This window comes from Chelon labrosus, assembly GCF_963514085.1.
Source record: "Chelon labrosus genome assembly, chromosome: 4".
Lineage (NCBI taxonomy): Eukaryota > Metazoa > Chordata > Actinopteri > Mugiliformes > Mugilidae > Chelon > Chelon labrosus.
In genome coordinates, this window is record NC_140340.1 from 28,454,928 (window position 1) to 28,473,399 (window position 18,472).

General features: G+C 44.9%; 1 protein-coding gene across 4 annotated transcripts in view; it reads right to left on the bottom strand.

Moving 5' to 3' along the window:
* Positions 1–18,472, bottom strand: part of plxna1b (plexin A1b) — a 185,459-nt gene that overhangs the window by 145,721 nt on the left and 21,266 nt on the right. For all 4 annotated transcript variants that reach the window (XM_084542773.1, XM_084542771.1, XM_084542772.1 and 1 more), the window contains exon 2: positions 3,980–5,423. In XM_084542773.1, coding sequence (XP_084398899.1) covers positions 3,980–5,161 — 1,182 coding nt within the window. In that variant the 5' untranslated portion in view covers positions 5,162–5,423. The remainder of the gene's footprint in view (positions 1–3,979; positions 5,424–18,472) is intronic.

Consider the following 18,472-nt stretch of genomic DNA (forward strand, 5'->3'; position numbering starts at 1 on the left):
CTTGGCTCGCTCTGTTATTTTTGCTCTCGGACTTTCTCATCTCCTCAACACCATCCTTCAAATTCCCTTCCTTTCTCCTTCTGTATGTTCTTTTGGCATCTAACTCTTCCTCTGGTTCTGACTCCCCCTTGCTATTTCATTTTTATATCCGCCCACATCTCTCGTCCCGTTCTGGCTGCCTCTGTCTCGTTCTGCTTCCTGCAACTCGTTCATCCCCTCTTGCACTCACCTCGATACTGTACTTCTCTCCTGTTCCCCCTCCGTTCTCACTGCACTCTCTATCTTTCCTTGTTTCAATCATCTAACTCCCTCTCCCGGTCTCAACTCCATCTTTGCAACTCTCTCCTTCTCTCCTTCTGTGGAAATGGTTTGTATTGATCCACTCTCAAACTGGGGAGAAGGTCAGGGGTTCACCAATAAAGCTCAGGGACAAAACAGAGCCACACAAACAGCCCCCCACCCGCACACACACACTCGCACAGACAAATATAGCTAGGTAACATAGCTGAAGTGCTAACTGCAGTGTATGTGTGTGTGTGTGTGTGTGTGTGTGTGTGTGTGTGTGTGTGTGTGTGTCTCTAGAACAAATAAATTTGATCACAGAGCTGCTTCTAATATGCCCAAACCTTAGTGTTTACAGAAAACAGCCACCGCCTCACTTTGCCAATAAACATATCATTCTAATGATGGCCAGAGGCAACAAATTAGGATCCACTACAAATCTGAACTTCACACAGGGAGCTGACAGAGCGCCTGGTCATCCATCATGGCTGTGTGGCTAACAGCTGTCCAGGCCTACACAGGGCTCCCCCCAAGCACCACCCCCCTCCCTGCCCTGCCCTGTCCTGTCCTGTCCACCTCTCTATGGTGGGGTCAACCTAAACGTATTCACCCTCCACCCCCCACATCACTAACAATTTCCCACACTGATCAGACTGCCTTTGAATTCCTGAAATAGCTGGGAAATTCTGGGTGGGGCTCAGTGCCAAACACCGGCATCGTAAAAGTTGTGGAGCTGTGGAGTAAGAGATGTACGGTTTATATAAAATGAATGAAATGAAGGTGGGGAAATGACTCCTTAGTAGCTTTTGTATGTTATCTATTATTTATAGGCCAACTGCTACCAACAAGCCAACAGTGCACAGAACCTGTTAGCTGGCTAAAGAACTGAAGAGAATGTTTTCTCTCATCAAACTACAATTATTGTGCAATTATTAGTAGTATACTAATAATATACTAGAGTGTATTGGGAATCCAGTTTAACATATTTACTACATTCCTGATAATATTCAGATTCCAACAGATGAAGTAAACCTCACTGACTACAATACCACATGGCATTACTGCTTGTGGACATATCCGCATGAGTTTGCATTAATGTTTGGATTGAAAATGATCTGTTGATTCAGTTCTTCTGTGTTACTCCGTGCTTGGGATGTTTAGTTATTTTGCTCAGCATCAGCTCCAGCACTGAAAAATGATATCGGATTTTAACCCCCTGGGCCCAGGCTGAGGTTAAGGTCGGCAGTGGGTAGCTGACATTAGGTCAGTGCTTAGGGGCAGCGTAGCAGACATCATTAACCTGAGGCTGACCTCTCAGGCCTCGCTGCTGTCGTAGGGTCAGTTTATCTGTGAGGCTGTTACATCATCATTGATGACAGAGTATATGACCCAACAGTTTTTGAGATGATGTTTAAGTGATGATAAATTGCTGGTGGATGCAATCCTTACCCAAAAGGCAGTAACCATGGTAACAGGCCTTGCGGAACGGGATTGGAAGCAGAAAGCGGGGACAGGATGAGGCATTTAAAGAGCGAACAAACATGAATTAGTAGTAGATACGTGTGTGAATGAATGAAAATATCACTGACGTCAAGGTAAACCTGAAGCTCTAAAAGAGTCAAAGAATATTTTTGTGGAATGCTCTTTGCAGAAAATTGCTGTTACAAATGAACAAATCTCTGCAAATTAAAGAGTTGGAGAGTTTAAAAATTACAACAGCACTGGGGTGTCAGTAGTAGCAAATACATGGGGGATACATTCTGGATGAATGTATGATGTATTTGGACTTCAAATGCACCTGTGCTTGGGTGTATGAGACCTGATAAGACTATGGCAGATATTATGTAAACTAGGAAGCCTCGTTCAGAGTCTTATCAAAAGCCAACACAATGTGCAGCTGTTAAAACTCTACTGAGGTTTTGTCGTCACTCTATTGATCATTATCATGACAGCATGAAGCATATCAGCACAAAGTTATCTGTATCCACATATAGTATTTGACTGGCAAGACAGTGAGTTACAAGACGCCTTGCACCGCATTTAAGGCAGAGTCAAACTCTTTGCAGCGCTCTGAACCAACAGCTCCTGCTGCACCAGTGCAAAGGTCTAATTGAAATAAATGAGATAGGCTGCTTTTTGGCCTCAGAGCTATTGTCAGTGTGATGGGCCCTAAGAATGAAAAGAATGAAGACGTCCACTGAACAGGGAACAGACAGCATCTACAGAGGGTAGCGAAAGAAAGAAAGGGAGGTAAAAGTAGACTTGACTGCAGCATTTACATCACTTCTACTACAACACAAAAACACACCTGTGCACCCAAGATAATGAAGACCTACAAAGAAATGAGGGCCGTTCGTACCGACTGCACCACTCCATTAGCCGCAGCGCAGAGTGAATGGTTTGTGTGTGTATGCAACAAAGACACCTGCCGTTAAAATGGTGCTCACTGACATTTAAAGAAAAAGCTTTAAAACAGGTTCTTTAATTAAGCTATTTTCAGAGAATGCGAGCTATAGGGGATGGATGAGTGCTTTTAAAGAGCTCAGAAGATGGAATATGTGATTGCCGAGACAGGTGGTCAGCTAAGAAAGGAGCCAGAGAAAATAAAAGAAGTAAGCAGTAATATATACTGATATATATACTGATCAGGCGTAACATCATGACCACCTTCCTAACAAAACACTTGTGACTCATCAGAGAATGGACATGGGCCTTCCTAGGGTGTCCTGTGGTGTGATTTGATGTTTTTTTGCGTTGTTCCTAAACCATTTTTGTGTGTGGCTGTGTCAGGCTGCATCCTGCTGGGGACTGCCGTTGCCATCAAGGAGTGTCATTGCTATGGGGTGGGGGTGCCTGGTCTGGTCTAGGTGGGTGCTACATGTCTAAGTAACATCCACATGAATGCCAGGTCCAAATGTTTCCCAGCAGAACATTGGATTATCACAAGATGGTCAATGCCACTTACTTCTCCTGTCACAGGTCATAATGTTATACCTGATCGGTGTGTATTCATAATGGAGAAATCTGGACTGTGTACTGTTCTGCAGTGCCTTAAGGTCTCCAGTGTGAGTGCATGTATGCGTGTCTGTGTGAACCGTGTCTTCTGTAATGCATGCAGGGTCATGCTCTGTGGATCAGTTAGCAAAAACCAAGTCTAACTCACACTCTCCCTCAGGATCCCACACCGCTGTGCAACGAACCATGCTGTGTGTACATGTCTGTGTATGTGTATGTGTGTGTGGGTGCGCAAGTGCTCCTCCTGAGTGACATTTCACAAATCCAGGGGACTGGGCTAATGATGTCCCTTGTCTGACTAAATCAAAGCACCAAGAGGTGGTGGGGAAAGAGAAAACGTGTGGAAAAAGCGAAAGGAAGACATCTGCAGCCAGAAATGAAACCTTTTCATGCTTTATATTGTTAATCACTGTTGGCCTGTAGCCCTCCTGTTTGTCAGTGAATGTTGCATTGGTAGGACGCTTCCTCTGAGAAGTAAGGCCATAGTAAAACTTAACAGATGAGAAACTGGAGCAGCTTCTGAGACACAAACTTATTGTTGTCAAAGTTTCTACTTATGCTTAAATGAATACTATTACCTTACTTACCACAAAACCATAATGTGTGTGCCTTGAAAAGTCATTTATATTGGAGATAAAAGTAAAGAAAGTCTAAGAGGAAGACAAGAAGAAACTGAGCTTACCGAGTTGATGCAGGCAAGCTCCTTGTTGAGCAGCCAAGGTAAGGAGAGTTTACCATCTCCCCTGTAGCAGGACTGAATCCTTTCTTTGATCTTCTCCTTTATCCTCCTCAGAGTGAACAGGCACAATGCTGACTCTTTGGGTGGTTTGGCACGATTCTTCTGACCCTGAGAGAATACTGTGAAGAGGATGTCTTCATTCTCAGAGATCCCCAGAGAGTTGGCCAGCTGCCGCCCTGGTCGGGCCAAGAAGGCGTCCTGCACCAGACGGTACTCTACTCCATCTTTAGTGCAGCCAATGGGGAACTCAACGTAGGAGTAAAACTTTGGGTCATCCACGCAGAGTCGGACAATTTTTGAGGTGAAGAACTGCTCTCCGCTGGCGTCGGGTGAAGTCAGTTGGGTGTCCAGCTGCATTGTTAGATAATAGACAAACTGCTCACTGCTGAAGCTGTAAACATAATAGATGTCGAAAGCAGGGAACTTGGACAGTGTGTCCGAAGGGATCTTCAGCTGAGAAGAGACAAACTCATCCTGATAGACAAAGCTGAACATGTCAGCATTTTCTTCATTCTCCATCAGTTTGCGGCTGGACAAAGTGGGGAAGTACTCGGACTTGCCATCAATGGGGGTTCCGATGAATAGCTTGCTGGTGGGACTTTGGGAGGAGCTTATGATGACTCCTGACATGGTACCCGACTCCGCCACACTGGAGAGGTAGTGCTCCTTGCGGTGGTGGGGCTCACCAAGCTTAAAGAGGTCATCCAGGCGCAGGAACTGGCAGATGCCTTGCGACGTGCTGCCACAGGCAATGAGGCGGTTCTGAGCGTAGTCTATGAGAAGAAGCTTGTTCACGTTGGGGGTCTGGGCCAGGTCATGAGGGCAGGACTGGACACTGGGCGGAGGGTAGCACTTCTCATTGTCCACCACTGGGCCGGTCATGTGGCTGCGTAGTTTGGTCAGGTTGCTAGACAGCTTGAATATCCAGTTGACAGCTCCCACATAGACTTCTCCAGTTTTGTTGTGGATGGCCAGATGTGTGAGTGAACACTCTGAAGAGGAGAAGCGTTTGAATTGTGGGGGTTGGCCTCCAGAGAAGGATGAGGTCATGATGAGTAAAAGCCCCAAGAGGAGAAGCAAGTTCCCTTGGCCAGGGGAAGCAGCTGACCGAGCTAGGGGACACATATCTGTGCTGTCCAGAGGCAAGGCTAAGGGGAATGGGGAAGGAGAAAGAGAGGAGGAGGAGGAGTACAAGTACTGGTACCAAGTTCCAAGTCAGGATTTTCTTTCTTTTCTCTTTTACTCTCAAAAGAATAAGGGAGGACAGTTTGAGGGAGAGAGAAGCATCAGGGAAAGGGAAACAAAACTCCTATTGATCTGCTGTCCTGTCCTCAGCGCTGTGAGCAGTCATCACGAACATCATCCACAGAGGCACGAGGTGGGAGCCCTGGAAGGCAGAAAGAAAAAACATGATGAGTGTTCAAGGAACATTTCTCATTGATTATGCATCAAAAAGGCAGAGAGGCCTAAAAGGCTCACAAATTGCGCAGCCAAAATTAGAAAAAACGCAAGCATTTGCCCTAGTGATAAATGATAAATGACATCAAATCAAGTCTGGAAGGCAAATGTGCCTCAGCATTTAATTATGAGTGAAGATGCAAGGGAGGCATGGGCCACTTATTAAAGGCTCCGCGAGTGAAGATGCAGGGGAGGAATGGGCCGATTATTAAAGGCTCTTTGAAACATAATGCGAGCCTGTGAATGAGTTATAGACTCACAACACTGAACTCTTTAATATTTCATAACTTTCAACGTTACCATGGTTGCTTTGGAGAAGCTGTGTTCTTGAACAGGTGCCAGTGGGCATCGTTACATTGACACCGAGCAATTTATAGCAAGGTCTGCTTGAAGGCTTTCCTGTCATGGATTGAACAGCCTCGACACACTATCCAGTAACCTTTATGGTAATTACATCTGCAGTTCTGACAACTGTAAACAGGCAACGAGTTCTTGTAGCAGCACAGAGGGCAATGATCATAGCTTCCCCTCCTGTTCACCGGTGGTTTGTGAATAGTCCCTATTATACACAAATTTGTCCAGAGCCAATCCTTTCTCCTTTCCTTCAAACAGCTATCACAGCCATCACACTCAAGACCTGCCTGTCTCCTGCAGTCAACTAACAACGTCATTTTCAGACAGACAACTGCAATGCATCATAAGAGCTGGCCTCAAGGTTTTTAAATCACTGCCTTGCTTAGTGCAGATCGTGGTGCATGCTCCACCAGAAAAAGTCTACCGGTCTTGTCATGGCAATCTGAATGCTGTGGTTTATTCTGAACCTGACTGCCATCAGCGCTTCAGCATTCTGGTGTAACTCTATGGACCTGCTGTTATTGTCACCCCAAAACAGTCAGTCCTAACAAACGAAGAGCTGATACCAAAGCAAATGTGTATTTTGCTTAGGTTTCCGCTAGCTTTTCATGAATACACAACGACATGTCACACAGCACACAACTATGACCAAGGGAGTATGTAAAAGGACAGCAGAGGGATCGTATATGGGGATGGAAATTTTACAGGAGGAGCAGAGGAGGATGAGTCTAAAGGGAGAGTGTATGGTCTTTTCCAGCGTCCTACAACAACAATACAGTGATGATGAGGACGCATGCTGCTGCTTGACAGGCCAATCATGTTCCTGCAATGCCAGGACATTAGTTCTCCTGTAAATGCTGATTATGCAAAACAGGACGCAACTCTCCCAGGGACCCCACGCTTCAATTTCACCTTGACTATCAAAGTGTCTGCGCGAAGGGTGTTTTATGAGCATGGCAAATCGGAAAAGATGAGAGACACTACAGAGAAACGAAGAGGGTAGGAAGAGAGAGACAGGAGGACGGAGGGAAAACATGAAATAGATGGAAATCAAAAAGAGGACAGACAGAGTAGAGGTGAAGAGGAATGGGGTTTTTCTCTTTGGGTTTCTCTTTATCTCATTTTCCACTTTCTGTTCTCTTTTTGTTTGCCGTGCTCAGAGGGATGAATGTGGGTTTGTTTCTTTATTGTTCTCTGCAGACATCCTTGGGAAAGGCAGACATGTGAAAGAGAAAGAAAAGGTAGACCCTTAGAAAGAAAGAAAAAAAATCACCTTCACAAGTACGGAAAGAATTAAACACCGCAGTAAGACTAGTCACTGAATTGCTCAATCAATTTTAGTGAGTGCGGCTGAAAACAGTGTGAGAGAGCAGAGAATGGGAGAAGAGAAATAGTAGCGGTGATGTTCATGGAATAGCAAACCATAGCTCAACTGCCACAAAGCTCGCCAGGTTCAGGGACAGGTGGGGTCTTCCAATTTTCTACAAATGAAAGGTCAGGAGAAGACCAATATATAGGAAGGAGGAAAAATAAGAGGAGAAAGAAGAGGATGAAAAGGTGAGAGGAAGTAAGGGACAGAGAGAAACGGACACCGCTTGGAAGGAAAGACGGAGAGAGAGAGTGAAGAGCAGAAGGGTGAGTAAGGACCAGCAGGAGTCAAACAAAAGGCTGCACTTCTGCTGCATTTTAATCAGGGCTCTACCTTCGTTTGAATCAAACGCCAGGGGAGCCCGGCGGATCACCACAGCACCTCAGCAAGGAAACAGCAGAGAGAAGGGCCTGAGCTGCAGTCATCAGATACACCCCCACTCTCCACTCTGCAAGATTAAAACGACTCGACGCGGATCGCGGCCTCTTCGACATAAGCAGCTGCAATAAAGTGACGAGCCCGCCTATAAAAAAACTAATTTCTTGCTCAATGGTACAGTCTCGCTGCGCCATGAGAGCAGATGTCAATTTAAAGTGTGGCAGCGCGTAGGGAGGCCGGCTGCCTCATTTTCCTTTGTCATTTCCAAGGGAGGCAAAGACACAATGAGGCAGAGTGAGCGCACGAGCAAATGAAAGCGCCCGATAAAGAATGAGACAGAACCTGGAAAAAAAACGTCCCCACAGTAATTCCTCTTCATTTAAGCCATCCACAGCTTGATATAAGAGAGTGTGAATCGTACAACAAATTGCATCTGGGGGTCTGTGGCTGCTTGTTAACTATCTGGCAAACAAGACAATCACATCTCAAAACACACAGGTCAGTGAAAAGATAATAAATGTAAGACTTAGGAAGTGAGAAAACAGGATGGCTAAAAGAATAATATACTGACTGAATAATAATAGACTGTAATGTATCACAAATAAGCCCCCATCTCCCGCATCCTCAACCCCCTATTTCCATTTCCTGTCATGGCGGACGTGCCCAACTGTTGAAGATATAGTTACTCACTGGGCCTCTTGCACACGTCCCTGTTTTTTCTCAAATTTCTCCATTTTCTCCCTTCACCCTTATCCCTCCAAACCCTCTTCAATTTCAATTTCCTCCAGAGCTAAAGTGAAATGCTGGGAAGAGCGCTGGAGGAAGGCTGCGAGCCATATCTGGCACCATCAAGGAAAAACGTGTCAATCATTTTGGGCTGAAGCGTGTCTGTGGCTTTGGGAATGGGCCGTCGCCATATCGGGGGAGCAAAGGCTGTTATCACATCATGGAAAAGCATTAGAAACGGCGGGCTGTAAGGGGCCACGCTGATTGGATTTGATATCACCCCATCCTATCAATTGACAGGACTGTACTACGTCCCCATGGTCACAGGGAAATGGAATGAAGGGTTAGAGGGAGATGGGACATAGAACGGAGACCAAAAAGCTTTGCTTCATTTTTTGTGTTTTGTTTTAAGACATTTAGATAAGGTGGAGGTGTGTTTCGTGGCTGGCGGAGCGGTGAGCTCTTGCTGACTCTTGTGAGCTGAGCCGGATAACTCCCTCTCTCACCCACTTTTCCAAAGCAGCTAAACCTGTCCGTTCAGATAATGGTCACTGCTCAGAGCATAAAGCTGCGCTGATTTATTGCCAGTGGCATATCAATTACAGCGCTCGACACTGGAGGGGAGAAAGAGGAGGAGAAGGTGGCGAGAGAGGGATGATGATGAGAAAGGAAGAAGAGCGGCGTTCAGACAAATTTTCTGCCCTCTGCCTTGCATCAAAACATGTGGGTCACATCTGGGCCAAGAGGAAGAGGAGAGAGGGGGAAAGTGAGGATTTAAGAAGGGAAGGAGATTATAGTGAAGGAGAAAATGTGTGGAAATGAATGAGAGACAGCCTCTGTATGCAAATTCTGAAGATACACACTTTCATGCATGCACAAAGTCAATTATTGCAGCCCTGCCATTACATAATCATGAAGGTGACTAAAAGTAATAGGGTTTAGAAGACACACACTGGGCACACTTCAACACACACATTTCCACTGCCTCTTCCTCTGGTATCTATATCTGCACCATCCGTGGTCAAACTCATGAGCAGCCCACACTTTGCTGGAAATAATGCCAGACTTTCTCTCCCCCACATTTCCTGTGTGTCTCCTCGGTTACTATCAAATAAAGGCCTGCACCTTAAAAAGAATAAATGACGTGAAGTTATTCAATACGTTACGTGCAAATGTTCAAAAACTAAATGGGACTCTATCTTAATCTCCCTCCTCCACCACTTCACTCGCCAGCTAACACACTCCAGAGATTGGATATTTGCCCAGGGGAGGAAAGGGAGATGGGTGAGGGGTGGCAGACGGATTGAGCAGCACAGGGAGGTGGCAGGAAGTGGGTGGAGGGGTGGCGGTAGAGAAGGTAGGGTGGTTAGAGAGGAGTAAAGATAGAGGGGGAGCCAAGCCCTAAAACCTTAATCCTCTCCCAGGGTCTGCCTAATCTCACCGCCCCTATCTGCATAAGGGAAGAATGGATTACCATCCCCCGACACAGTGATGGACGGACTGGCGGGGGAATTGAGTGGCAATCCCTGGACAGACAACACAATCACGAGGCAAACACGCACAAAGTCTGACTGAAGTTATTAAAGGGCGGAGAATGTGGGCTGCTCTTGACATCACTTCTGTGCTCTGCGCAAATACACACTTAGGTCTGTACATGCAGGTAGGCATGGTTCAGGCTAGGCATTTGCAGCCTGGTCTGACATATGTCCAATCAGAGGCCGTCTCGAGGGCTGAGGTAAGATGGAGTCAGACCACCAATCTAAACCACACTGGAGCTTAAACAGTCCTCTTAACACACCACAAACTCAAATCTCACGACAACAAATCAATCACTTCTCTACTGAGGATTACTGGAATATTATCAAAAAAAATCCAAGTCCATCTGTCACTGTACATGGAAATTTGTTTATAAAAAAACTCCCTGTTCAGCTGGATAACAGCAGACTATGTATTAATAAATAATGGAATATGGGTAGGTTTCCTAGAGTGCCCTAGAGGTTAATAAAATCAGTAACAGTTATTCCGCAATCTAATGTTCATGGTAAAAAATGTGTTTAGTGGTCGGAAAGTTTATCTTAAAAATGAGCTAGCACTTCTTAAATGCCAAAAACAACTGTCCTTAAATGCTGCTCAAGTCATTCAGCAAGCCAGGAATAGATTTCAGAGGTGGCAAGACCAATTTTAGGAGGTCGGACAATAAAGGAGCATTGTACATTGTGGTAACCTGTATCATTTCCTTCCTGCCTTGGCTGGGGGAACAGGCTGACTGGCAAGGCTTGGGCCGCATAAAAAGTCCGTACAAGTTCTGTTTTAGTGCCAACGTAAATCAGTTTCAGGAGGACAAGCGTCTGTGTCCTTTCTCTCTCTCTCTCTCTGTCTCTTTCTCTCTGAGGCAGGTGGCCTGCCAAAACAAATGCCTCGTTTCAAAGTACAGAAGTAGTGTTTGTATGTGTGTGTCTATTAGGAAGTCAAGCACTGGAACAAATTGAGCCCTGTGTCTTTAAAACACCTTGCTGGGTTGATGGTCCAACAATCAGACCCGCCTGGACTGATGCAACCTGATCTAGACCTATAGTGGTTATGCTCGCCGTGAGGTGGAGTTGAGGAAAGACTTCAGAGCACAAACACAACGCTAAGCCACCGTCCTTGCTTGGCTTTTGATTAATCTTACTCAAGTACATTAGCCAAGAATAAATTATTTACAGCAGCCGCTTTACAAGCTGAAATAATGGAAATTGAAGACTGTAAAAAAAAAACTAAAACAAATTGAGCAAGTATCACGGGCAATAGGGCCATAAAACAAACACAAACACCGCAGCGTCTTTGTTAGCCCGTTCGTTAATCTGTCACAGCGTCTCCAACGTCTCATATCATCGTTTTCCTCCTCCATTTATTTCCCAGGCCTCAAGCCATCACAAGGACGAAGGTAGAAACTGCCAGGCTATCGAGTTGAACGTTCAAGGTCTGGAGCGGCAGTAAGCGCAAGGACAACTGCTTCCCTGACACCCAGCGTGCCGTGTGGATAACAGATGAGTGTGTCTATAGTGTGTGTGTGAGACAGCTGCCACTCCGAGACAAGAGACAGACTGTGGGCGATACATCACACAAATCCTTCCTTTCCTCATTCCCTAAAACAATACACACACACACACACACAAACACACACCCTTGTGTTTTCTCGATTAAATGACATTTTATGGCAACATAGGTTTCCCCAGACAGTGTAACACAAGTATGTGGCTGTATGTGTGTGTGCATGTAATAGTCAGCCATATTCTATGCATGTTATGCATCGATGCACGTGTGCTCCGAGGTCACACTGCACACCGACCTTCCTGCATTTGTCCATTACATCCCTTTTCAGATGTAGAATACATAACATTTCTGGCTTGTGGCACTTACACGTGGGTGATGTTTATATTCCTTACAGCTCTATTTCGACAAGCCAAGACTGTTACAGAAAAGGCCACGGCACACAATTTTAAGTCATTTCCAGAGTTGCCGTGATTGGCAGCGGCATCACACTAGAAAGAAAATCAAACACCAATGCATTGTTTTCCTGTGTAAGTGTTTTTGTATTTGTTCACAGTTGTTGAAACTGTTGCGAGGTCCAACTTAATAAAACTGCTGTTGTGTCTCTCAAAGGAAAAAGGAGCAGGCTGCTCATTGAAACATGAGAACAACACTCTAAACTGACATCAGATTAACAGAAAAGTGGCAGCTACCTCTCCGATCATCTGATTCAACTTCACAATGGAATGCGCAGGGAATGGCATGATGTGGCCAGACTCAAGTCTTTTCAGAACATGAGTCTTGCAGCCGTTGGATTTCATTATGGTTCCAGACCAACTTTCCACCCCCCCCCCCCACAAAAAAAACAGTGGGCGGGGCAGTTGGCTTCCAGGCTGTACAGGGAATGTGCAGCGGACAAATCTGGATACAAATCAAATAAATACATAGCAGATTTTTGAGTGGGGCAGGTGTTGTGCCCCACCTACGTATAAAGCCAACACAATAGTTGTTTAGAGCGTCTGAACATCTACTGAGCAGTCTGAAATGGCTGGATGGTTAACTCCACTATCTCAGCGCTCTGAACGGTTTATGAACATCGAGTCAGATTTGGCTGGTGAACAGAGCGCTGAGAGCCCCAGGCTGTCTCCCAGGCATGCAGCCTGTGTCATTATAATAACACATGAAGAGCAGACAGACTGTATTTGTCTCCTCCTTTAGATCTACTCCAATATACTCCGTCCAATCACCCAGAATCCATCTCTTAGCTTTGCCAAAAAGCTCACATCACTTTGTGCATCTCCTCTGCTCTAAGCTCTATGTTCTCCATCTTATAGATTCCTTACGGTACAGAAACCAAAATAAAATACAAACCGCTCCAAAACGACATTTGAAAACAAGAGCATGGAAGCACATTTTCTTCCTCCTCCTCCTCGTTTCTTCTCTCAAGGGGGGACCTCCTCAACAAACAAAGGCCTTCATTCCAGCTGCTAAGAGAGAATAAAACGCTGCAGAACCAGGAATCACATCAAATCTGCCCACTCTTTAGAAAGGAGCACATGGACACAAAAACACTGATGCAGGCATCGTCAGATTAGGGGTTTACTCTTAATCTCTCGACTGTGTTTGTGCGACTGGGTCTTTCTTTCCATGACAAATCCTGTGTCTGTGTGTGTGTGTGTGTGTGTGTGTGTGTGTGTGTGAAGGTGGGAGAGGTAGGCGATATGTAGGTCAAGGCCAGAGTGTGCTTAATAAAGGCTGTTTTATATTTATATGTAGGCCTGCACCACAGCCTGGTGTATCTGCCACACTCTGCAACTATGGGTTTCTGTGCGGCTGTGTTGCCCTGCTTTGTGTACTTCAAACAATGGTGAGTGAAACTGAACAGATCATGTTGCAGCTGAAGCGAAGAAGCGTTACCTACGTTTTAACTCCTCAGTTTGGCCCGTATTCGTTCAGCTCAGACAAATACATAACTTCAGCTAATCGCCCCAAAGTACACAGAGTGACAAGATAAGACAGTAACGGTGCAGCTATAGTGTGGCATTTCACCAGCAGCGCAGTAAAGGAAAACCACACTGAGCTCGTTCTATTGTTTAAGCATTACGTTAATGCTGTTTCTGTTTGCATGGATTTCAGAGGTCGACAGCAAAGATAAACGATCAGAAAATGTGATGACATGCAACAGCAGGTAGCTTACTTCACTCCATTTAAGTATAGATGGAGGGTTTACTGTTATATTTTAGAATAAAATGAACTCTAATTAGCAAGTTGTACCCATTACTTTTTCAAACAATAAAAAATTCTATGTCCTCAATTTAAGACAAATCCACGTTGACTGAAACTATGAAAAACACATTCCTCCTGTTAAGCTGAATTCAGAGTACACAAAACACACCCTTACTCATTTTAATTCCCTAAGCAGGTTGGTCACCGGCTCTTGAATTGGTCCGGTAAGACTACATTTTAATGACTATTGTTCAGCAAAAATCCCACTGTCTCAGGTTTAAGGCATGCTGCTCACCAACGTAGTCAACATTTCATTACAGTGAATGATGCATTACAGCACTCATGATTGGAAACCAACTGTCCTGCCCTATGACGCTTTATAAAAATACCAGAATGCATTTTGACAGAAAACAAAGTCTACTGACTTTTCTCTGTAGTGGTTTATGTACCATAACAACACCCAAGGTCGGAGTTTCTCAAAGGCACTGGGCACAATTTTGTCAGCGACTTTCTGCTTATATAAGTGACAAAGATTTCTACAACTGAGACTTTAAGATGACCTCAACCAGAGAAGCTGCATATCAAGGCCTGGGCGTAAGGGCTGTTACATACTCTGCATGAACAGAGAAATCGGTTCTCTCTCCCAGCGCTGCGAGAAGAGAATGACGTCATTTTGTTCTTGCAGCCCTCATTTGGGTTTTCTCACAGCTTGTTCCCAATACATCATCTGAGCATTCTGTGATTGGTCAGAAATTGAAAGTGGGTGTTGTTAAGCCAGAAAAACGGAAAAATTACCATTCTGGATCAGCTGGCAGAGACAATTGAACACACAGTTGTCCATCCCATTTTGTAGCTAGCTGCCACACTGCTCTGTGAGCTCCCAGATGCTAATATTCGCAGTGTGACTACTAATCTCTCCTGGGGAGAGATCGGCATACTGTGTGTGGGTGCATGCTGAATGGAACGCCGTGATCCGACAGACCAGGTGGTCAAAATGACTGGCCAACATCCGAAAATAATGAGAAAAGTGCCTCTCGTCGTCCAGTTGATGAGGACTTCCCAGGAGTTCTGCATTTGAGTTTCTTGTGAAGTAAAAATGACCTGGTCTGCCTGAACAAACTTCGAGATAACAAATAAATTTCTTGGTTCTTGCAGAGTATGTAACAAGCTTAAGGCTCAGGGACTGTTGACCCTTTACCTAATCAAAAACAAGTAAACAGAACATAAATTTTCTACTTCATCCCAAGCTGGCTGTGCAGGTGTGGGTGTAATGAAACCCATGTGAGGGCCTGTTCAGTCAGTGGACTGAGAGAAGTGGGCCTCAACTACGGTCAACTGAAGACATAAATGGTGATTATCAACTAAACATTTAGCTTCTTTATGTTGTATCCTCGTGATAAAACTGCACTAGCATGACGACTGTATATGGTATCCACCAAGGAAGGCTCAGCTCTTTCTGTTAAAACAAAGCCAGCGCATTCCTCCATAGCGCTGCTTATATTCTCCCTGCTGAGTTCACTATAATGGAATGCAGCCTGCTCTGCTCCAAACAGCTTATTACCAAACTCCACTGTCCTCAACTCCCTCCTTCTTTTTTCTCCGCCCTACACCTTTCATTTATGTATGAGCTTGATTGACTTTTGACTCACAGCGTGCCGCAAAGGGATTGCTGGGAAACTGCTAGACAGTGTTGATTTTTGATATTAAAAAAAAAAACTAAACACACAATCTTCTCTCTGACGATCGAATGAGAACAGTGCTGGCGATTGTGGTATTGGGTGGAAGAGGAGTCACTTCAAGGAGAAAGGCATTAAAAAAAAAAAAAAAGAAATCACCGTCCTCCTTTTGTTTTAACGATGCCATAAAGGTAGCCTCACATTTTTGAATTTTATGTTTTCAACTTAAGCATAAGTGGACGGCCGTCATAGTCGGCATTAAATGAATGATTTACCAGCTACAGGAGAAAGTATTTCAAACGGACACTTGTTCGCAACACTAAAAAAGAATCTAAAACAACAAAAGGTCCGCAGTACTGGTGATCACACTGTGTCTTGACGTCCTCTCATTGTGAAATTCAGTCCATATCCACTTGGCCAAAACAGTCCTGTGGCATCACTGGTGTTACAATGACGGGAGGAATGTGACAAACTACGCATCTCTAGATAGAGTTATCAAAACCAGAACCCTGCCTTGAACTTGTGTATTGAGACTACCTCGTGAAGAAAACGACCTATGACCCAAGTACTTCAAAGACTTGTGACAAGTCCAACACTTTGTCTATCTCCTATCTTGTTAGCTGTGAATTTTTCTGGAGCCTCGTCACATGCACTACGGTCTGCGGTTAACATTTTTATTGAAACAGACAGACTGACCATCTGCTCTCCTTTTCTCCTCGGCCTGAATCATTACGTCATCCCGCACAAGTTTATTCAAATGGATGTCCTGCCTTGTTGTAACGACAGCACACAAGCAGTATTGCTCATGTACACGCTGACACACACACACAAACAGACACGCCGCATCTGGGCTGGTTCACTATTGACTCAGACAGCGTCCTTATCCATCTCTGTCCATTAATGCAATACTGTTTCCGGATATACGCTGTTGAGTAGTATTGGTAACCATATCACTGGCTATGACCGCATGGCTTTATCCCCACTCTAAATGCTTTAAGACAGGCGTGTGGCCTGTGTCACATGGCGTTTGGCCGATTAATGTCCTCAGATGGGTAACAGACAGCACAGTTAGTGCAAATGTCTCAGCTTTGTGGAATGAGGGCTCAATTCCTAAACACTACAAAGGTAAAAAAAAAAAAAAAAAAAAAGCAATATGATTATCACTGTGGTGACAACAGGTTGCTGTGGATACTAAGTGGGTAAAGGCATTCATATTACTCTGTTGCCGCCAGACACACACTGACTCACAAGCCTAAACTCATCACAATACACAGGAAGATCCGTGACAGCATGAACACTAAACAAAGACAGCGGCACGTCCAGGAACTCAGTGGGACAAGAACGTTCATTATGTTTTGGCGGCATTAACGTTTGAGTCATTTGAGGCCAATGCCAATTATTTTGCGCCGGGCCGTAGCAAAGCTGGAACAAAGGGAGAGCATCTATCCCGACCGATTTTAGCGCAGGGGACCCATTTTATCCAAGCCGGCAGACAGAGTGTGTGTGGTGTGTGTGTGTTTGAATGGGGGCTCAGACAACTTCCTGTCTTATCCCCGATCGTCAGCACATACTGTATTCCTGGTGAAGCGCAACACGCAGCACTGCATGCATCACTGCTTCATTATAGAGCCGGCGAAAGAGAGACGAGATGGGGGCTTGTGTACGTACATGTTGGGTGTGTGTGTGACTAAGACTTAACTAATATGCAAACAGTAGTGATGCTTTTGAAGTTACGACACCAAACCACAACCAAAATACTCAAGAAAAACAAGAAAGACTTTGTGAAAACGTATATAACTGAGAGAAGAAAAAGGTTGAGTGATAAAGGGTGTGATAACCAGATTGAGATGAGGAGACATAAGAGAGAAAACGCAGGTGAAAAGGTGTGGTGACGTAAATATGAAAGAAATGACGGCGACACGGAGAAGAGAGACGAGGGAAGTCAGCGATAGCTTTTCAGATAGTCGGCGAGCTGGAACGGGGACGGGTGGAGGGAGATAAGAGGAGAGCAGTGTGTCGGTGGACATTTAGCGGAAAGGGAAACTTTTGTTCCTCAGCTAGCGGGCCACTGAGAGTCTGTCGCATAACTACAGCCAACACCTCTTCAACTCCGAGGTACTGGAAAACAACACTCCACACCTTGACAAGGATTCCACTTTTCTTTTTTTAGAGTTTTAATCAAGTGCTTCAACGGTTGACGATTTATCACTTTAGGGGCTTAGGATAATTTTGGAAATGTCTGCTGTGATAGAGAAATGTCTCTCACATGAATCTTTTTCTATTGCTACTTCTATTAGGTCCAAATAATCAGGCTTCAGAGAGGCTGCTCCTCCATAGCTTACCACAAAACACAGCCTGCAGCTCTTAAGAGCATTTATCTGCTAATCATATAACATATAATGAAAAGGTGAGTTCTCAGTGCTTAAGAGTGATACACACGGTAAATCAAAACATTAATAATCCAGGCTAAGACTTTTAGCATTACAGCTTAAGTGGAAATTCAGAGCTCACGATCAGAGCAGTATGAGAGACGCCGAACTGTTCTTGGAGTCATCCCAAAAGGAAGGGCTGGGCCTACTGGTCAGTCCAGAAGGACGAGTAACATCAGCCATTGTGAGTCACTCACAGGGCAGACACACAGGGAGCAGGGAGGTTCAACGGAAAACAAAACACACAGCAACCTCAAGCACACGTTCATAAGGTCATATTACAGAGACTGTCAACTTGGCAGACAGCACAATTAATAAAGCTGCCGCTAGTGTAAACTGGGCGTGTGCGCATGTTCCTTGGCTGTCCAACGGACTTTGTGTCCCTCCGAGTTTACTTTAGTCAAGACCGTGTCTAAACAGCACATGACAGCAAGGTGGTTGAAACATAAAAAGCCCAAACTGTGTCCAAAGAGTTTGTCTGGGCCGTTACAGCAACAATACCCAAGACGAGGTAGTGCTTTCAGGAGGAGGAGGAGGATAAGAACAGGCATGGAGGGAAAGAAAAACAGAGGGAGATGTGTTGGAAAGAGAGAAATGTGAGCACAGAGGAAGAGAGATAAGGAGGGACTGGTGGGAGCGAGGGGGAAGATGAGAGGAAGAGTGATGAGTGAGAGGAATGCCAGAGACAAAGAGGGAAGGAGGGGGAAGAAGACAGGAGAAAAAAGGGACTGAATCTAAATATATCAGAATCTTGCTTAACACAACACTGAGCTGGATATGAACAGTCTGAGGAGAAAATTGTAGGATA